This window comes from Schistocerca nitens, chromosome 1 (genome assembly GCF_023898315.1).
Source record: "Schistocerca nitens isolate TAMUIC-IGC-003100 chromosome 1, iqSchNite1.1, whole genome shotgun sequence".
Classification (NCBI taxonomy): Eukaryota; Metazoa; Arthropoda; class Insecta; order Orthoptera; family Acrididae; genus Schistocerca; species Schistocerca nitens.
Genome location: NC_064614.1, coordinates 1,016,038,006 through 1,016,059,913, shown reverse-complemented (window position 1 = coordinate 1,016,059,913; position 21,908 = coordinate 1,016,038,006). Strand labels below are relative to the sequence as shown.

General features: G+C 40.9%; 1 protein-coding gene and 1 pseudogene across 1 annotated transcript in view; both read left to right on the top strand.

The window, feature by feature from the left end:
- Nucleotides 1-21,908, top strand: part of LOC126221264 (regulator of G-protein signaling 11) — a 289,957-nt gene that overhangs the window by 64,392 nt on the left and 203,657 nt on the right. Inside the window, exon 3 of the mRNA XM_049942176.1 lies at nucleotides 11,935-12,044. Within this exon, the coding sequence (XP_049798133.1) occupies nucleotides 11,935-12,044 (110 nt within the window). The remainder of the gene's footprint in view (nucleotides 1-11,934; nucleotides 12,045-21,908) is intronic.
- Nucleotides 21,366-21,482, top strand: LOC126207735 (5S ribosomal RNA; annotated as a pseudogene).

The window sequence follows — 21,908 nt, the reverse complement described above, 5'->3', positions numbered from 1 at the left end:
TGCCCTTTCAAAGGAACCGCACCAGCATTTGTCTGAAGCGATTTAGGGAAATCACGGGAAACCTAAATCAGGATGGCCGGACGAGGGTTTGAACCGTCGTCCTCCAGAATGAGAGTCTTAGTGTCCTAACCACTGCGCCACCTCGCTCAGGTAATTCTGTTTCTAAAGCAATTCGGGTGAACCCCTGAAGTATCCTTTTTAATACAAGTCGGATGAATGCTCTCAGTCTCTGCCAAAAGTAATTGTCCGCTCAACCCACGACAGCCTCCATTTCCATGTTAGACTAAATGCTTTCCACAATTGCCACCATGATGTACAAAATTACTTAATGTAAATAGAATACAAAGCTGCAGAAATACAATTAAATCGCAGTTAGCTTCTTCAATCATAAAAAAACGGTTTAATCAGTGGGAGCACCTATCTTCGAAAGAAACTAAAATAAGTAATACAGACGCATATAGAAGGTTAGAAAATATTAGAAAATCGGTGAAACGATAATTTTTATGCTCCAACAGAATGGATTCTTCCAAGCCGGGAAACATAACATGAGCGTAATGTAAGGTATAAACAGTTTATTTCGGATGGAAAAATTTCTACACTTATCTCAGTATTATAATTTTCATTTATTTGACTTCTATAGATTCTTACCATTGGAGATTGAGTGTATAACATTAAATCCACCTCAAATTTTGTAGCCCGAACTCTTACATTATTAATACAAGATGTCACATTAAAAGATTACCTGTGAATGACTACAGTACTCTAACAAGCGCCATCACGGTGGCCACCATGACGTTACACAAGTTTTTCTCTGCCAGCTTCTCCAGTATGCTGAGTTACCACAGGCAACAGAACGAATATTAACGAAATAGAAATATGTTTTCCACAGAGTAAGTATATACTAAAATAAACGCTTCTGAATTTGGGAAGAAACTGTGACGTTGCTGAGAAACAGCCTCTTTCTCTCTTAGAAGGGTTTTTAGTTTAATGTTTCAGAATTATGCACACGTACCTGAAAAATAGCTCAGTATGTGTTCTTTGCTATGAAACATGTCTCTGGATGTTGTACATGCTACATGTCTTTTTACAGAAGCTACAGCTAACGTGATTTGGATGTAAAACTGAGATTTTTCCTATAAAACGTCACGATCTGTTTCCTTCCTCATCCATCCCATGTCTTTGTCATTTCAATACCAATTTATGTGACGCTGTTTTGCTTAAAAATACTAAGTACGGCGCACGAGCACACTGGACTCGCATTCGGGAGGACGACGGTTCAATCCCGCGTCCGGCCATCCTGATTTAGGTTTTCCGTGATTTCCCTAAATCGCTCCAGGCAAATGCTGGGATGGTTCCTTTGAAAGGGCACGGCCGACTTCCTTCCTTAATCCGATGAGACCGATGACCTCGCTGTTTGGTCTCTTCCCCCAAACAATCCAATCCAACGGCGCACGAAATCCGGCCCCGAGTACTACATGCTCATTGTCGCCCGTCAACTGCCATCTGTTGTTTCGAAGCTGTTGCTACAAAGTATTGCATTATCGGTACCACACCCTTTGCGTCTTGGTTAAGATTTGTACGAGATATTTCCTCTTGAAAAAGGAATCGCAATAGTGGAGGCGTAAGTGTCTATCAGTTATTTAAGGAAACGAGGGACATTTTTGCAAAGAAGTTTCCTAGCGTGTGAATACCAGAAAAAAGAGACATGTAGCATTTGATGACAAAGTGGAGTACGACAAGGTCAGTCGAAAACGCAAGAAAGAATCGAGCCCCGTCCGCTAGTACACCATTAGAGCACGAGTGATCCAGAGTCCAAAGAAGTCGATACGTAAATTGTCGCAAGTGAACGTTTCACATAGGTCATGTCAACATACTGTATAGGGGCGAAGCCCTCAAGATAATATGTGTGTCAAACGATTGATAGTGGAATATTGGATCCACCGCCGTATTTCATCAGTGATGAAGCCTTCTTCCATCTGACAGGACATGTGAAAACTAATTACAGTCCCTATTCGATTAATGATGAACCTCTTCACGGTGGAAGAATCAGAGAGTGGCGTGTCGTGTCAGCAAGTCTTGACTGTAGCTCTCTTATTTTTTGAAACAATAGTAACACTGCTGTGTATACACGAATCTTTGACGCACAGTTGACCCCGCATGATCATATGTATGCTTTTTGCAACAGTATGGGACCACCTGTCACAGTTCACGTGAGTGACGAGTTCACGAAATATTCTCAGAAGAAGGCTGTCATCACAGGATCGTGGCCGCAGCATTAGCCATTAACCACCTGTGACTAGTGAGACAGTCCAAAGAGAAACGTATGAACAAATAACCCAATAACGTTAGAGGAGTTGAAGGAAAGCATTCGTAATGAAATTTTGGGAACGGATGCGGTAGAGTTGCGCAAAGTGTACTTTAACATGTTAGGGCGCACGCAAAAGCACACTGAAACACAAGGATGTCATATTCAGCACATAATATAATGTAATGAAAAAACAAGATCAATTCAGTAAATGTAGACCTTTGCATCATTTTATTTGTTACTTCTTCGTTGTCTATTTACAGGGTGTTTCAAAAATGACCGGTATATTTGAAACGCCAATAAAAACTAAACGAGCAGCGATAGAAATACACCGTTTGTTGCAATATGCTTGGGACACAGTACATTTTCAGGCGGACAAACTTTCGAAATTACAGTAGTCACAATTTTCAACAACAGATGGCGCTGCAAGTGATGTGAAAGATATAGAAGACAACGCAGTCTGTGGGTGCGCCATTCTGTACGTCGTCTTTCTGCTGTAAGCGTGTGCTGTTCACAACGTGCAAGTGTGCTGTAGACAACATGGTTTATTCCTTTGAACAGAGGATTTTTCTGGTGTTGGAATCCCATCGCCTAGAACACAGTGTTGTTGCAACAAGACGAAGTTTTCAACGGAGGTTTAATGTAACCAAAGGACCGAAAAGCGATACAATAAAGGATCTGTTTGAAAAATTTCAACGGACTGGGAACGTGACGGATGAACGTGCTGGAAAGGTAGGGCGACCGCGTACGGCAACCACAGAGGGCAACGCGCAGCTAGTGCAGCAGGTGATCCAACAGCGGCCTCGGATTTCCGTTCGCCGTGTTGCAGCTGCGGTCCAAATGACGCCAACGTCCACGTGTCGTCTCATGCGCCAGAGTTTACACCTCTATCCATACAAAATTCAAACGCGGCAACCCCTCAGCGCCGCTACCATTGCTGCACGAGAGACATTCGCTAACGATATAGTGCACAGGATTGATGACGGCGATATGCATGTGGGCAGCATTTGGTTTACTGACGAAGCTTATTTTTACCTGGACGGCTTCGTCAATAAACAGAACTGGCGCATATGGGGAACCGAAAAGCCCCATGTTGCAGTCCCATCGTCCCTGCATCCTCAAAAAGTACTGGTCTGGGCCGCCATGTCTTCCAAAGGAATCATTGGCCCAATTTTCAGATCCGAAACGATTACTGCATCACGCTATCTGGACATTCTTCGTGAATTTGTGGCGGTACAAACTGCCTTAGACGACACTGCGAACACCTCGTGGTTTATGCAAGATGGTGCCCGGCCACATCGCACGGCCGACGTCTTTAATTTCCTGAATGAATATTTCGATGATCGTGTGATTGCTTTGGGCTATCCGAAACATACAGGAGGCGGCGTGGATTGGCCTCCCTATTCGCCAGACATGAACCCCTGTGACTTCTTTCTGTGGGGACACTTGAAAGACCAGGTGTACTGCCAGAATCCAGAAACAATTGAACAGCTGAAGCAGTACATCTCATCTGCATGTGAAGCCATTCCGCCAGACACGTTGTCAAAGGTTTCGGGTAATTTCATTCAGAGACTACGCCATATTATTGCTACGCATGGTGGATATGTGGAAAATATCGTACTATAGAGTTTCCCAGACCGCAGCGCCATCTGTTGTTGAAAATTGTAACTACTGTAATTTCGAAAGTTTGTCTGCCTGAAAATGTACTGTTGTCCCAAGCATATTGCAACAAACGGTGTATTTCTATCGCTGCTCGTTTAGTTTTTATTGCCGTTTCAAATATACCGGTCATTTTTGAAACACCCTGTATTACATGTTTACCTATTTGTTGTATCTGTTCGTGGAGGGCAATAATTTGTACGTACTCGTAATAAGCGAGTAGTCCGTACTCGGGGCTGTTATTTCGTGCGCCATCCTGTACTTTGTTGTCCCATAATATACGCGTGCTTTCTCCGACTCTTACATTACCCTTCATCTCTTTCATAGTTCTTTAGTTTTGGTTTTTGTGAAAGAAACTTCTAAGAGCTGCAGGATTGTGATAACTGTGTGCTGTCTACATCGATTTAAAGCGGGCTGGTAACCAGTTGCAAATGACAGCTAACATCTATACCTACTCGGTGACTATACTGATTCGCATCTGAATTGCAACTACTTTCAGCATGCTTCAGTAGATAAATTAGGTCACATAGTAGATCGACTAAGATTGCATCAGGCTTCTACTAAGCGATGAATAAATGAACAAGTAAGTAAATAGGGGAGAGTGTTGTACTGTGGTACACTTTTCAGATTTTCGCCTCTAGCCCTGTAATAGAAGTTTAATACACACTGACGGAAAAAATCGCAAAATCCAAATATAATTTGCGTATAGTAATTTCAGGAATGCCTTTGCCCAGGTAACATATTTGAGTGATTAACATTGCAAGATCATAGTTTAATATAAGCGCGAGATAAATGCTGGTACATTAATAACCAGTGTAGCCACCAGAATATTGAGACTAAACATGCAAACGTACATGCATTGTGTTGTCCAGGTGCAGCATGTCAATTTGTGAGATGGAGTTCCATTCCTGTAGCACTTGGTCGGTCCATTCAGGGACGGTTAATACTGTTTGTGGATGACGCTGGAGTTGGCCGATGATAAGCCGTATGTGCTCGATGGAGACAGACCTGGTGATCGCGGAGACCAAAGCGACATGTCGGCTTACAACAGCGGTATGTGGGCAAGCGTTATCCTGTTGGAAAACACCATCTGGAAAGCTGTTCTTGAATGGCAGCACAACAGGTCGAATCACCAGACTGACGTACAAATTTCCAGTCACGATGCGTAGGATAACCACGAGAGTGCTCCTGCTCATACTAGTCGCACCCCAGACCATAACTCCAGGTTTATGTTTCAGTGTGTCTAAAACACAGACAGGTTAGTTGCAGGTCCTGAACTGGCCTCCTCTTAACCAAACCACAGCCATCATTGGCACCGAGGAGAAATCACCATTCATCAGAAACCGCAACACACCTCCACTGTGCCCGCCCTCCAATGAGTTCTCGCTTGACACCACTGAAGTCGCAAATGGCGGTGTTTTGGGGTCAGCGGAATGCTCACTGCAGGGCGTCTGGCTCGGAGCTGCCCTTCAAGTAACCGATTTGCAACAGTTCGTTGTGTCACTGTGGTGCCAGCTGCCTTCAAATTTATGCTGCAGATGCACTACGTTGCATCAGAGACAGCCAAACACGATAGTCTTCCCTCTCGGTGGGCCATGTGACCGTTCGGAACTCGGTCTTCTTGCGACCGTACATACTGGTGACCACCGCTGCCAGCACTCGTCTATAGTCATTTCTGCCAAGTATTTCTACAATATCGCAGAAGGAACATGCATCTTATTGTAGCCCTAAGATACGACCATGTTCAGGCTCAGTAAGGTGTCGATAATGGCATCTTTGTCGCCTGTAAGGCATTCTTGGCCAACTCACCACTTCCAATCTCAAACGTAACTAACACTCACTTGTGTTATAACGTGAATTTTAAGCAAACCTGATTTGCATCCTTCTACTGGCACTGCTATCGCCACTCTTACATTAATGGCGTGAAATTTGAATCGGCTTCCTCTTTCAGATGTAGAAGCACGCATATCAGCTTTCGTTCATATCCCACTACCCCTTCTTCGCATTGCGATTTTTTTTTTCCGTCAGTGTATTTCCTTGTTCCGTTTTTGAAAGTTGGCATTCGCCTTTTATGTGCTGCGGCCTTTCTCTAAAATTACAAAAATTATGCCGAGAAGTTAAAGTTTTTCTAAAAGTGAAAATATATTCCAGGATACAAGATGGGCGTGTACGTAGGAACCAATATTCTACTGAAATTTAAAAGCGTTGCAATCGAGGAAATCTTGTAAACACTTATTTAATGCTCTGTATGTTACATAGACACCAATAATCAGTAACTGACATAAAATGAAGCAAAACTGTTATCAGAAACGAGTTGCAAGTTACACATATTTTCAAATAGAAGCTATTCCAAACTAACGTAAATTTTCGTTTTCAAGACAGATAAAATTGCTAAGACATTAAAGAAACTCATTTCATCTGCAATTATGGACGGCCACTGTGGCGAGCGGTTCTAGGCGCCTCAGTACAGAACCGCCCTGCTGCTACGGTTGCAGGTTCGATTCCTGCCTCAGGCATAGATGTGTGTGATGCCCTTAGGTTAGTTAGGTTTAAGTAGTTCTAAGTCTAGGGGACTGATGACCTCAGATGTTAAGTCCCATAGTGCTTAGAGCCATTTGAGTACCTGGTCATGTGCTTCAATTCTTCTGTCAATTTTTGCTCTAACAGTCACTCTTACTCCTTCCCTTGCACTAGTGCTCATAATTAACAAGAAAGCGTCACAGAGGTGCTCTCGAAAGTCAAGTGCAGACGCCATGACAGAGGCGTTGTATATCGCAATGTGATTCACTGTTAAAATTCCGAGAGCGTGCGTTCCTACGGGAGCCAACTAACATATTTCTTCCTCCGTCGTGTATCTCACGATAAGACCACGGAGGTAAAATTAGACAGATTCAACTTCACAAGGCGGCTTGCTAGCAATTGTTCCTCCCGCACACCATTCACTACTGTAAGAAGTAAGAGGAGAGTGATTGTGGTACACGAAGTGCCCTCCGCCATACGCCATATTTTGGCATGCGGAGTACAGTTTAACTCTGCCCATCTTTTTCTTAAATTTTTGTACCGCTTATGGTGGGGTCGCTGATAATGGTCACGCTTTGGAAATTATTTTTATTTTAGTTCTATGGGACGGAAGGAAATGCTGCCAGGTGTAAATATTACCGAAACATCAATTTAACAAGTAATGGTTGCAAAATAATATGAATATTATTCTCAGAGTAATGGAAAGACAGATAAAAGCCGAGAAATTTAGAAATGTGCGAGACAATACGCTCATTGCCTACGACTTGTCTCAGACGTTACGTCAAAGAAAAGCAAAACTACAAGGTTATCATAAGTTTTAAGAAATTTCAGAGATTTTCTGTAGCTAAACTATTTGACGAATTGTCAGACAGCTTTGCATACGTACATCAAAACTTACTTTGTTATGCTAATTATTGCTATTCTGATCAGATGAAGTGTCATCTGTCGGACATTTTTTGAACGTTTGTATTTTTTTTTTTTTTTTGGTTCAAATAAAAGCCCATGTCATTCCAAGCATGTGTGTCAATTTGTACCTCCCTATCTACATTATTCCGTGATTTATTCAGTTTTCAAATTTATACTGACTTTTTGATCACCCGGTACGTGAGAGGGACGCAGTAGTTCAGCATGGAGTGTTCACAATCTTTATATTGACAAAGCACCAAAGGAAACCAAAGCTTGATTTCGGAAAATAATTAATGTTGATACTGAAGAAACAAAATGTTTAAGAGTTAACGATGACATTGTAGGTCTGTGAGAGACAACAAAGTACTTGAAAGATCAGTTGAATGGAAAGGATAACGTTTTGAAAAGAGATAAGACAAACATAAATGAAAGGGAAAACACGATAATGGAATATGCTGCGTCGTGGTATCGTTTATGAATTATTTCTGTAAATGTTATGATTATAGGAAAATGAGAATCTACTTCTCAGTAAAGAGCACCTCAGCATAATTTAAGGGGAAGCCTTGTTTAATTCCGTGCTATAGTCCTTGCCACAGCATCGTTACCACCAAATGAGTACACAATCTGTTATTTGTGAAAATCGCTGGCACACAAATCCAATAATTTCTGTAAATATATTGAGAACAACAGTAATCGTAAGTAACTAGTAATAAAGTATTTCATAGGACAGTCTTGATCGCATAATAAACACTTTAAAGTAACAGCATATGCAGAAGAATATGGAAACAGAACAGCTGAGCGGCGTTTCGGCCCTCCACCAGCATAAAAAACCGTTCGCGCTTGGTGAGCTAGTAAACAAGAACTGAAAAGAAAAGTGAGAGACTAAATGTGCAAGTAGAGGACTGAATGCAAAATGGACAAAACTAGATGACGTATTGAAATGCATTCAAGGACACACTCAAAATGGCACTGGAATTAATACAAAAATGATGCAAATACACGCTCGTATACTAGCGCTACAATGGAACTTAAAAGACTTTAAAGGTGTAGTTGGTTGCTGCTACAGGTTTATGAAAGGTCATAGATTTAGCAAGCGAACCAAAACCAAAATACCACAGAAAATGCCACAAGAGTATGAAGCGAAAATATTATCGTCCCATCACTTTATTATTCAACATCGAAAGAAAACCAGCGTGTAACCAAGCCAAATAGCGAATATGGACGAAACTACCCGGGCATTTGATGTGCCGAGTAACAGAACTGTTGTCATGAAAGGTGCTAGAACTGTTAACTATAAAAACAAGTGGACACCAAAAAAATTCACTACACTGTTGTCCTTTCATGTTATTCTGGTGGTACTAGGCTTAATCCAGCGATCATTTTCAAACGCAGAACAATGTCAAAACCTTTTGAAACAAACACAGGCGTTGTTCACGTACATGACAATGCTGGATGGACTAGGCTGGTATGAAATTACGGATTAACAGAGTGTGGGAGAGAAGTAAAGCTGCTTTGACAACTGCCTATTGGCTTCTGTCTCGGGTTCTTCGGCCGACGTTCATCTAATGATTTTTCTGACGTTTCGCCAGCACGAGTGGCTGGCATTGTCAAAGCTTCACCCTCCATTGCCGGTGGTGAACTGGAGCCGAGCTCGCGGCCGCAGACTATATGTACCTGCGGCGCCAACGTCCGAGGGCTTCTCCGCGGTCATTTCCGGTGCGGTTCTCCTCTTGCTACCTGCGACGGTCGTTCGCTGCAGTACGGGAAGCCAGGATCCGTTTACCTTAAGGCTTTCCTCTTTCTTGTTGAAACTGTTCGCGTATTTTTGTATTTCTACAGCTTCTCTAAACAAGCGCGTGTGATAGTGCTTCTCTAGAGCCACGCGCTTGTTTAGAGAAGCTGTAGAAATACAAAAACACGCGAACAGTTTCAACAAGAAAGAGGAAAGCCTTAAGGTAAACGGATCCTGGCTTCCCGTACTGCAGCGAACGACCGTCGCAGGTAGCAAGAGGAGAACCGCACCGGAAATGACCGCGGAGAAGCCCTCGGACGTTGGCGCGCCAGGTACATATAGTCTGCGGCCGCGAGCTCGGCTCCAGTTCACCACCGGCAATGGAGGGTGAAGCTTTGACAATGCCAGCCACTCGTGCTGGCGAAACGTCAGAAAAATCATTAGATGAACGTTGGCCGAAGAACCCGAGACAGAAGCCAATAGGCAGTTTGTCAACAAGTGGCCACGAAAGCCTTAACAAAGCTGCTTTATTGAAGAAGAGTTCTCTTCGTGTGCCAGATCAGTTTAGCACCCATCTGAAAAACTCTGTGAAAGAGAAATTGAGAAAGAAATAAAGAGCTCGCTGTTATTGTGAGAGGACCTACTTCACAATTGCAACCTCTTGATGTCTTGATAAATAAACTATTTAAAGTGTATGTCAGAGAGGAATGGAACAAATGGATGATGAATAAAACCCAACGTGAATTTACGCCCGAGAGAGCTTCAAAACCATCTACAATCAAATAAGTGTGTCAGTGGATAAAACAGTCGTGGTTTAGAATGAGAGAAGACATTATTGTTAAATATTTAAAGAATTGCGGCATAAGTAACTCTTTCGATGGCAGTGAAGATCACTCGATGGCAGTGAAGATTACTCGTATATATGAAGAGGACAACGATGACAACGACGAGGAAGAAGGAGAAGGAGAAGCAGAAGAAAGCTCAGTCGACCATTTTCAGGAATTTTAAAGGTCAGTTCGGTTTTATAAACTAAGTTTTTTAGTCTGGCTTTGCAGTGTAACAATAAAAAGGTAAAAACGTTATTTTAAAAAATGCTGAAAAATTAAAGTGCGTCTTACAGTCCGCAGAATACAGTATCGTATTACCTGCTGAGCAATAATGACTGTTGGTTGGCCTTGTGTTGCGATTGTGAACAATGTCGTGATACAAAACTTAAATCTTAGTGATGTGATGAATTTGAAATTATGAAGATGAATCTAAAGAAATCCCAAAAGAAACTAATTGTGTACTCAGTAAAAACTATTTAAATGAAACTCAATACTGAAGTACGTTATGAAAGTTAGTAACATGAAATGCAATGCCTGGTTTGAAATATCCACAAAATAAAATAGTTCTCAGCTCCGTAGAAAATAACGGTTTAAGATTACCTTCACTGTTCAACTTAAATTAATCAGCTTATTTAGCGCGCTATCTGAAAATTCTGACTACCGACTGTTTGCAAAGTGAGATATGGCTTGAAAGAAAAGTAACTTACTTCTTGTTCAACAATCCACTTTGTGTCTGATGTTCTAGAAATCAAACTGAAATCAGCAAATGCAGCAGATAAAGAAAAATAATCTGCTCACTACTAAATTTTTCTTTGTCAGAAACGATCGTAGCTACGTGTGGCATAATGTGCAATGCACATACGACAAAATATTTATAGCTTTACTAAGAACGATGGACGAAGATTGTACTTTAAAGAAAGCCGTTCTTGATAAATTAAACTGTGATTGTTGTCAAAAAAACACTAACGATTACGCAATTTGCTCATTACAGAAATTACAGACTTTTAAACCAGTTACATTAGTTGTGATACAACGAAAACAAACAGATCAAATCAACACTCATCATGAATATTATTTATTATCTAAGGAACAAAGATTTCCTTCGTGTAATAATTCTGACAAACAAACATTTCATTCTTGCGCGTGCGTTACTTGCCTTGAAATATTCCTCCAAAAATCTTCTCCATCTATACAGTCAAGAAAATATCATTAAAAACAAGTTTTCATCTCCGTAATAAAATTCTTCAGATAATTTCTCATAGATTCACAAATATCAGATCTCTCTCTGTTAAATTCACCAGCTCGCTATTATGCCTGTAATAAGAATGCCCCAGCGCAACAAAATTGACTAGCGGCCAAACGCACCACAGATTACATTGAACACAGTCAAGGATTTTAGCTACTACTCATACAGCGCGCTCATTCATCTTTGTCCCAGTGCAGTAAAGGTGAAATATTTACAGTGGCAGGAAACATATGAAAACTTTACAACCTCTGTCTCTCGATGCACTGTGTTGCGCGACGAGCTGTACCACTAGATATTGAATTGTACCTTCACATAACTGCACTTTTCTATATACGACATCGCAGCTTACATTCAACTTCCCACTCGCGCATTTCATAGGTTGGTCAGTTTGCTGAGACGGAAACTAGTGTCGCCAGAATCTGATTAAGAGTGCTTCCTGACGCCGTAGCTCCCGAATATACAGCATGTGCTGCGCGCATGCTGTTGCATTTCGCCTGAGTCGTACCGCTCTGCACCCGATGTGAGCCTAAATGAGAGTTGGCGGAAGTCGTAAATTTCGCCTCCGCCCTAAATAAGCAGCTATAATATTCTTGGCACCGTACCAAATACACTGTGAAATCGTCCTTTCGACCCTATTCCTATTGCCGTCTCGCGCTGATTGCAAACTGCAGCTCCGCGCTAGCTGTGAGCTAAATTCACTTGTTTTAGCTTCGTTCTAATCTAGCGTGTGTTGTTTCAGCTGAAGCGGTCCACTTAGCCAATCAACTCTGCCAGTACGGATACTACTTCCCCGTCAGCGACTCCAAAAATTTGATTGTAAAGGACGACAGCTCCCTCTATCGTTTCCAGGTAAGTGGTGCTCATTATTTTAGCTCTCTTCATAACGAGTTATTTTCATTTTTTTACCTGGAAAACCTGGAAGTTTTAGTAGCAAATGGATACGACATAATAATAATAATTCCCTGATACACTTACACAAGGAATAACTTATCTGAAACCTAAAGATCAAGCAGACACAGCAAACCCAGCTAAATATCGCCCCATAACATGCCTACCAACAATATACAAAATATTAACTTCAGTCATTACACAGAAATTAATGACACATACAACACAGAACAAAATTATAAATGCAGAACAAAAAGGCTGTTGCAAAGGAGCACTAGGATGTAAAGAGCAACTGATAATAGATGCAGAGGTGACATATCAACCTAAAACCAAACAAAGGTCGCTACACTAAGCATACATTGATTACCAAAAAGCTTTTGATAGCGTACCCCACTCATGGTTACTACAAATATTGGAAATATACAAAGTAGATCCTAAATTGATACAGTTCCAAAACATAGTAACGAAAAATTGGAAAACCACACTTAATATCCAAACCAATTCAAATAATATCACATCACAGCCAATACAGATTAAGCGTGGAATATACCAAGGAGACTCATTAAGTCCTTTCTGGTTCTGCCTTGCTCTGAACCCACTATGCAACATGCTAAATAATACAAATTATGGATACAATATTACTGGAACATACCCACACAAAATCACACATTTGCTATACATGGATAATCTAAAACTACTGGCAGCGACAAATCAACAACTCAACCAATTACTAAAGATAACAGAAGTATTCAGCAATGATATAAATATGGCTTTTGGAATAGACAAATGTAAGAAAAATAGCATAGTCAAGGGAAAGCACACTAAACAAGAAGATTACATATTGGATAACCACAGCGACTGCATAGAAGCGATGGAAAAAACAGATGCCTATAAATATCTAGGATACAGACAAAAAATAGGAATAGATAATACAAATCTTAAAGAAGAACTAAAAGAAAAATATAGACAAAGATAACAAAAATACTGAAAACAGAATTGACAGCAAGAAACAAGACAAAAGCTATAAATACTTATGCTATACCAATATTGACCTACTCATTTGCAGTAGTGAAATGGAGTAACACAGACCTAGAAGCACTCAATATACTTACACGATCACAATGCCACAAATATAGAATACATCACATACATTCAGCAACAGAAAGATTCACATTAAGCAGAAAGGAAGGAGGAAGGGGATTTATCGATATAAAAAACCTACATTATGGACAGGTAGACAATTTAAGAAAATTCTTTATAGAACGAGCAGAAACTAGCAAAACACACAAAGCAATCACTCATATAAATACATAGGCTACACCACTGCAATTTCATAACCACTTCTACAACCCTTTAGATCACATAACATCAACAGATACGAAGAAAGTAAATTGGAAAAAGAAAACACTACATGGCAAGCACCCGTATCATCTAACACAGCCACACATCGATCAAGACGAATCCAACACATGGCTATGAAAAGGCCATATATACAGTGAGACGGAAGGATTTATGATTGCAATACAGGATCAAACAATAAACACCAGATATTACAGCAAGCATATTATATAGATCCCAATACCACAACAGATAAATGCAGACTTTGCAAACAACAAACAGAAACAGTAGATCACATCACAAGCGGATGTACAACACTAGCAAATACAGAATACCCCAGAAGACATGACAATGTAGCAAAAATAATACATCAACAGTTTGCCTTACAACATAAACTTATAAAACAACACGTTCCCACATACAAGTATGCACCACAAAATGTACTGGAGAATGATGAATACAAATTATACTGGAACAGAACCATTATAACAGATAAAACAACACCACATAACAAACCTGACATCATACTCACCAATAAAAAGAAGAAATTAACACAACTAATCGAAATATCCATACCCAATACAACAAATATACAAAAGAAAACTGGAGAAAAAATTGAAAAATACATCCAACTGGCTGAGGAAGTCAAGGACATGTGGCATCAGGATAAAGTTGACATTATACCAATCATACTATCAACTACAGGAGTCATACCACACAATATCCACCAGTACATCAATGCAACACAGCTACATCCAAACTTGTATATACAACTATAGAAATCCGTAATTATTGATACATGTTCAATTACCCGAAAGTTCCTAAATGCAATATAACATATACCGTACAGTTAAAAGGAAGTCACGCTTGATCAAGGTCCGCGTCACTTTCCATTTTTGACCAGACGTGGCGTCTGAGAGGGGAGAGAAATAATAATAATAATAATAATAAAAAGCCAGACACAATCCTGCAGAAAAGAAAGTGTGGGTCATTAGCTTTGCCATCCCAGGTGAATCGACGAGAAACAACTGGAAAAACTTATCAGATACGAGGAACCATGTAGCGACTCGGCGCAAACCAGTAAAGTGGCCTCGGTAGAGAGCCAAAAGATCTTAGTGTACACTTGAAAACTACTGGCATTGATACCAGCTACGAAATGCTACTTTTCTGGATGTGTGCGGATTGTCCATCGGTGTGTCACGCAGTCTAGGCGCTTTGGAAGTATCCGACTAGTCTTAAAATACCAGATCCAGCGTAGTGATCTCATGTGCAGTGTTTTCTGTTTCAGCAATAATAATAATAACTTTATATCACTATGCCTTTTCCAGACTGATTCGGTAATTAAAACTACAGAAATAATGATTATCCATGTCTCGATCAAGGACAGTGTCGTATTTCTATAAGGATAGACGACATGTACATGGTTTCATTATGGCGAACCGAGTTTCGTCTCACTCGTTCACAAACATACACATTTGCCTCTATGGTAGTGTCAGCATCGAAAATCTTTGCTTAAGTTTGTCCACATTATTTACTAGCTGAGCACAGATAATTTCCTTCAAATGGCTTAAAAAGTAAGAACCCAGCTGATTTAAATCACGACTGCGAGCTGGCCATCAGCATGGTCCAAAACGTCCTATTCATCGTCCTGGAAATCGTTTATTCAAAAATCTTCATAATCTGTGACCAATGTGGTATGGAGAACCACATGTTATGACATATGCTAACAGAATATCCTCTAATAAAGTTGGTAGCAATCTTTCTCCTAAAAAGGTTCGTTAATTGTTACCAGTCAGTCGTGCAGGCAAAACTTAAGGCTCAATTATGTAATCATTGATTATACCCGTCCATGGATTTACGGAAAAGCGGCGCTGAAAATGTGTTGCTGTTACTTGGCGCGGACTGTGTACACTCCAAGCGTGTATGTTATGGAAATCAGTTATTCCATCGCGAGTATAACACGCTTCATCTATGACGAATATTTCGTTTACAAAATCATGTTCAGCACCCTCTAACACTCAGAATTCTCGTCGTGGAAAGAAATCTTGCTCTTCCAAAGCTAGTACGCGTTGGATGTGTTAAGGCCGCAGACACTCCTGTTTCAGTGTGCGATGAACGACAGAGTGCGATACAACCACTTGGCGGGCGATGCTTCTAGTTAGTGCTCTAGAGGTAGGATTTTCGTGGTAGCGGTCCAGAATTTGTTCCTCAGCTTCCAATGTACGTTCTTCGCCTTATGAGCCTCTGTCTTTGAAGCCTCCCCTTAGAAAAATTTATGAATGATTGTGCTGATAAACCCCTTACGTCATTTGGTTTTCAAACAGCTGAGCAAATCTGAACGTGCACAGACATTTCTCTCTTTACTTATTCAGATCATCAATAAACTGACACAATATTTTAAGCGCAACGCAATCTGACTTTCAATAGTCCCTACAAAAAATGGCCCAGACTAACAATAACCTATACCTTTCATGAATCACTTACCTCACAAAAATCTTCGTTACTCGAACTGAAGCAATACAGCGAGCGCCAATACTGCCAGCTAAATAAAAGATTCTAACTACTGAAGTCACTAACTACTGATAGGCATAATTAAAAATGAAAGATTTTGATAGAAAACAAACAATGTATTTACCTTACTAGTGTTCAAAAGTCATAATATACATATATATCAGTTCATGGCATCCAGTATTACAAATTTACTCTGATGGACACAGGTCAAGATCATCCGCTCTCAAAACTCCGCCATCTCTCTTCCCACATCCACCACTGCTGGCGGCTCACCGACTGTGCAACGCTATGCGCTGTTCACATACAACTGCACAACACTACTATAGCGAATATTACAACAATGCCAGCCAGAAACAGACTGCATACAGCACAGCCAGTGATTTTCATATAGAGCGCTACGTGGCGTTACCAATATAAAAACCTAAACAGCCTACTTACATCTTCTACGCGGGGCAGTGAAGAGCCAGTACCTCTCAATCTAGGCGCATTAAATATGCACTCGTAAGTTGTATTCTGTCATTATTTATTAAACAATAAAATGAAAGCACATCAAAACAGACAATACGTTTTGCATACAGAATTAAACGTAAAAAGGTAAAGATAAATACTGCACTATGTTACAAATGAACTGCAAAATAATCTAGTAAAAGTAGAGATTTATGACGATACATATCGTTGGTGAACAGCAACAAATGTCGATAGTGCATGAAGTCTTCGCCGTGGGAAGTGCCCTCGATAAATTCGTATTGCTGCCCAGGCAACACCTTTTGCTTCGCTATTAATTAAAAGAATATTGCGTAGTTCAGCGATAGTAAATCTCTCTTACATCCTAATGTTTAACAGAGTTACAATACAATAACGTCTCCACAGGCCATTCGACGACTGTCGACGATCGACGTATTACAATGACTCAACCACTCAGGCCGTAGTTGTCTATGTGTTTGCGGCTCACGCTCAGGGTGGCAATACGCGCAGCGATAAATAACACGAACCGATTGCTTACGTAAGTCTTCACGGTTTTTGGAGAGGGTGCGGAACAGGCACACCGTAGTGTTTTAATACTTCGTACGGAATTCTCCCTGTCTACTTTGCATAATGTTTACACAAGTCACGTCTAAGCCGCGTCCACTGTCCAGTGTCTACATTTCCAAAAATATTGGCCCAGATTAACTGTTTTCTTCTGGGACAACCGTAGGAAACGGACTAACATGTTACTAGACATTTTAAATCAATTACTTGTGTTCCACTGGCAGCACTTTTTTGGCAGCTTATACAGTTTACATACTGTGTGTTAAGCGCTTAATTGTACCCATTGAACCACAGATAGGTCATTCGATAACGCCTCGCTAGCTACGTTGATAAATGGAGTCATTGTAATGACAGAGATGGCTGTCAAAGCACACGTTAGGCCATACAGCAACGAAAATATCATTCCATTCCCATCATGACGACTATTTATGACAGTTTACTGATAGCTTCAGATATAAGCGTAGTAAATCCCTAAAAGGAACGCCGGCCGCGGTGGTCTCGCGGTTCTAGGCGCGCAGTCCGGAACCGCGCGACTGCTAGGGTCGCAGGTTCGAATCCTGCCTCGGGCATGGATGTGTGTGATGTCCTTAGGTTAGTTAGGTTTAACTAGTTCTAAGTTCTAGGGGACTGGTGACCTAAGATGTTAAGTCCCATAGTGCTCAGAGCCATTTGAACCATTTGAACCTAAAAGGAACAATGACGATGCATGCCGGTCTCCTTTTCATTTTACAATATGAATGGGGAAGAAATCCTTCTTCATAGGCGTGGTCAAAATTATCCGTCCCCTTATTAAGAATGGTGAGCGGCTCTGGAAGACGAAACGATTTAATTACTGCGAAAAGTGAAACTAATGTAAAGACATTGCATTCTTATCTCTACAGACCCAGTTTTCGAGTTAAGGGGCTTGAACTGAAAGCTTGTTTGAAACCATATGCCTATTTTCGAAAGGAAGCGTTTCTTTGTCAAATTAATCTCCATTGACTTCATTGCGTTTGGTTCACGAAGGTTACACGTTTTAATTATCTATCCCCAAACCAGAAATTTGTTTCCCCTTCTTTATAATATCCAAAGCACAGATATCCCCGTCATTCGACGAAAATTTGTTGAGGATGACAAACAGAAAATTACGTGGGGTCTAATCTGAGAAATGTTTTGGTGGTACAACAAAATCGAGTCTAATCTGAGAAATGGGTTGGTGGTACAACAAAATCGAGTTTTGCGATGCAGCTATAGGGAACTAGAACTAGAACTATTCAGATACTCATATTAGGTTCTTTGGAAGATCTCCACGGGGCTGTACCCAAAAATGTGAATATCGTTTGAAAACAAAATTACATTTATGATTTCGATCAGCTAACCACCCGCCAGGTTAGCTGAGAGCGCTAATGCGCTGCTTCCTGGACTCGGATAGGCGCACCGGCCCCAGATCGAATCAGCCTGACGGATTAACGACGAGGGCCAGTGTGCCAGCCAGCGTGGATGTGGTTTTTAGGCGGTTTTCCACATCCCACTAGGTGAATATTGGGCTGGTCCCCACGTCCCGCCTCTGTTACACGACTCGCAGAAGTTTTAAAACGTTTTCACTATTTCACGACTTAACACTAACTGCAGGCAGCTGGGGTACACTCAATCTGTTCGGGGGGGGGGGGGGGGGGTTACAGGGTGGCGACAGGAAGGTCATCCAGCCACCCTCTGACACTAACATCGCCAAATCCATAGTCACAAGGCCGACCCCGCATTGAAGCATTGAAGTGGGACAAAGGCCCAAGGAAATGATGATGATTTCGATCAACTAAGAGTTGGGTACAATCAGCCACAAGGAAAAAATCGTCATAGCTTGACAGGCACATGCTCTTGAACTGAATGATATATATATATATATATATATATATATATATATATATATATATATATATATATATATATATTGAGAATGATAAATATATTCAGTCAATTTAACTATCAGAAGGATTACTACAGTATCACAACATGAAACCACAGATCAACGTGCAAACTTACACTTCCCAAATGACTAAGAGCCTATGATTTTTCGCTCATGTGCTCAATCTTAAACACACCCTTCTCCTTCCATATTAGATAGACAGTCATTCAGCGAAACAGCTCTTCCTTACCTCGCAAGAAAGTTGTCACAAAAGATCCAATCAAAATGCTCATTTCCCCCCTGAACTACCTTCGTATCACTATTCCGTCATTTATTACCATTTTCGTGATTGACTGAAGGTGCTTGCCGTAACTATAGAGTTCAGCAGATGAGAACTACACTGCGTAGTTTATCTAAAGTTTCTTACCCGTCTAAATAATTTGGACCTTACTTTCGGCCGTAGCCTCATCCTTAAGGAGAGGCTGCTAAGGCCACTTCCATCTACCGTTTAGCGCACCTGGGATGATCTCATTTACTGTCGGCGGCTAGGCGGTTATCACTGAAACAACCGGTTTTCTGTTTTATCCGCTTTTTTTTACGCCAGTCTAACGCGACTGAAGAAAACGCTCAAAACAATCGGTTTCTGAAACAAACAATTTTGGGTATTTTATTACAATTATTTCGTGTAAGCAGAGATTGAAACATTTTGACCACCTCAGTTTCAAAACACGTACAATCAAAATACTAATTCAAATAAGGATATAAAAGAAAACTTAGTCAGTCCATCAGTAGCTGCTTTTGTCGAAAAGTGATAAGTGGTTGAATGTTAAAAAAAATCACCACCATTCTCCTAACGATTTTAATTTTTTGAAACTCTGCCGGAAACTGATGTTGTAATCTGGGGCCATGCCACTATTTGGGCACTACGAATATTTAGTATAGATTGACAACTGAGGTTGAAGAACTATATTTTTCGTGTTAATTTGTCCATTTTCGATGGCTTCAAGCAAATAAAGGCGTATTATGTACGCACAGACAGCATACCCTGTACCTTCTGTTTTTATTGTTAACTGTAAATGAACTTATAATTAAATGTTTTCCTGAGACATTTAAGTCTCTTTTTATTATCTACGATAATGATCGAAGGAGACGATCCTTATTGTAAAATGGCTCTGAGCACTATGGGACTTAACATCTGTGGTCATCAGTCCCCTAGGACTTAGAACTACTTAAACCTAACTAACCTAAGGACATCACACACATCCATGCCCGAGGCAGGATTCGAACCTGCGACCGTAGCAGTCGCGCGGTTCCGGACTGAGCGCCTAGAACCGCTAGACCACCGCGGCCGGCATCATTATTGTAAATGAACTGTTACTAAGTTTTTAATTTCTTACCATTAATATAATTCGTTCGTCGTTTTATTATTCCATTTAATGGGAGACAAATTGTAAATATCTAAAGCAAATGAAGCATTGAATTTCTTCGCTACGTCGCTTGCAGACTAGGGTTGGTGTAATTCTGATATACAACGGATGTCTGGCGACGACAGTGAGAAACTACCGTGTATACCAAAAGGCACAATCTCGAACACTGCTCGTAACGCATACCATTTAATTGGCCACGCCTCATGGTGACGGGAACATTATCGTCTCAGCAATGTAGCATCACTTCTTATGCCTTGTGTTTCTTGTTCGTTTCTGTTGGCATTGTTATTAAAACAGCACTGTCAGCTATTCGCATTTGCTATAAAAACGCATTATTTCAAAGCAATGCAAATTTTACGAATAAAAATTACTTTTTTGATAAAAAAAAGATTTATTTAATAACTAAAACATTAGCACCTCCGCTAGGGCTAACCGATATTCCGATTTTTTTTACACGGTTATTAGAAAAAAAGAAAAAAATTATCTCTTATAACCGAAAATAAATAAAAACCGGGAAACCTCGGTCATTCAGAACTAAAATCTCTAGCTTACGCTCGCATCGGGAGCGTTAAAAGTATGACAGGGAGTGCAAGTTGTACTGACCCAAAGTATACCTTGACGCTACTCAACTTTTTTTTCTACACATGAGAGCAATACATAAAATTATCTCTATGCATATGTAGCCAACTTGAGATGGATAAGACGTCTAATCACGCTAACAATAGATTAACTAAAAACAACTTTTAAAAAAAATAAATTAACCTGATTACAGTTACGTGAATGCTACACTAGTAGCAATAGTGAGTTTTCAGGTGTTTAGCCGAGTTGTTGTTTGCATATTCTGCGCAACATTCCGACGAGCGACTCAGCCGTCTTCTTCAGGTGCTGACTGGATTACAACTGCGCCCTTTGATGATTTTTTCTTTTACGGAGCGCGCTTCGTGAAGCGACTACTCTCTCAGCATTTTCCAACCCTGATGGATGCGATTGTCAGCGAGATTTTGATAAATGGAGTGCCGGGCCCCAATTGTTATTTAAAAAATTGGGATCTCCATCCTTATTTATTAGATTTTCTGTCATCTTTATTTCGATAAGGGCAACGGCCTTCCCGCAGTGGATACACCGGTTCCCGTGAGATCACCGAAGTTAAGCGCTGTCGGGCGTGGTCGGAACTTGGATGGGTGACCATACAGCCGCCATGCGCTGTTGCCATTTTTCGGGGTGCACTCAGCCTCGTGATGCCAATTGAGGAGCTACTCGACCGAATAGTAGCGGCTCCGGTCAAAGAAAACCATCATAACGACCGGGAGAGCGGTGTGCTGACCACACGCCCCTCCTATCCGCATCCTCAACTGAGGATGATACGGCGGTCGGATGGTCCCGATGGGCCACTTGTGGTCTGAAGACGGAGTGCTTTTATTTCGATAAACTACTTAATTATGCTGTCCCAGAAAAGTGGCGTTTTCACCGTGATACTGGTCTCGTCGTATTTCGTTTCATGATTACATTCGAGGCTGTTCTCAGCGACAGCTGATTTGCTTATTTGTTCCTTGCATCTCTCCTCGACTGTTATGACAGTCTGCACCACGTAAGACATCACACATTCGCATGGAATGTGATACACTCCCAGTGTCGGAG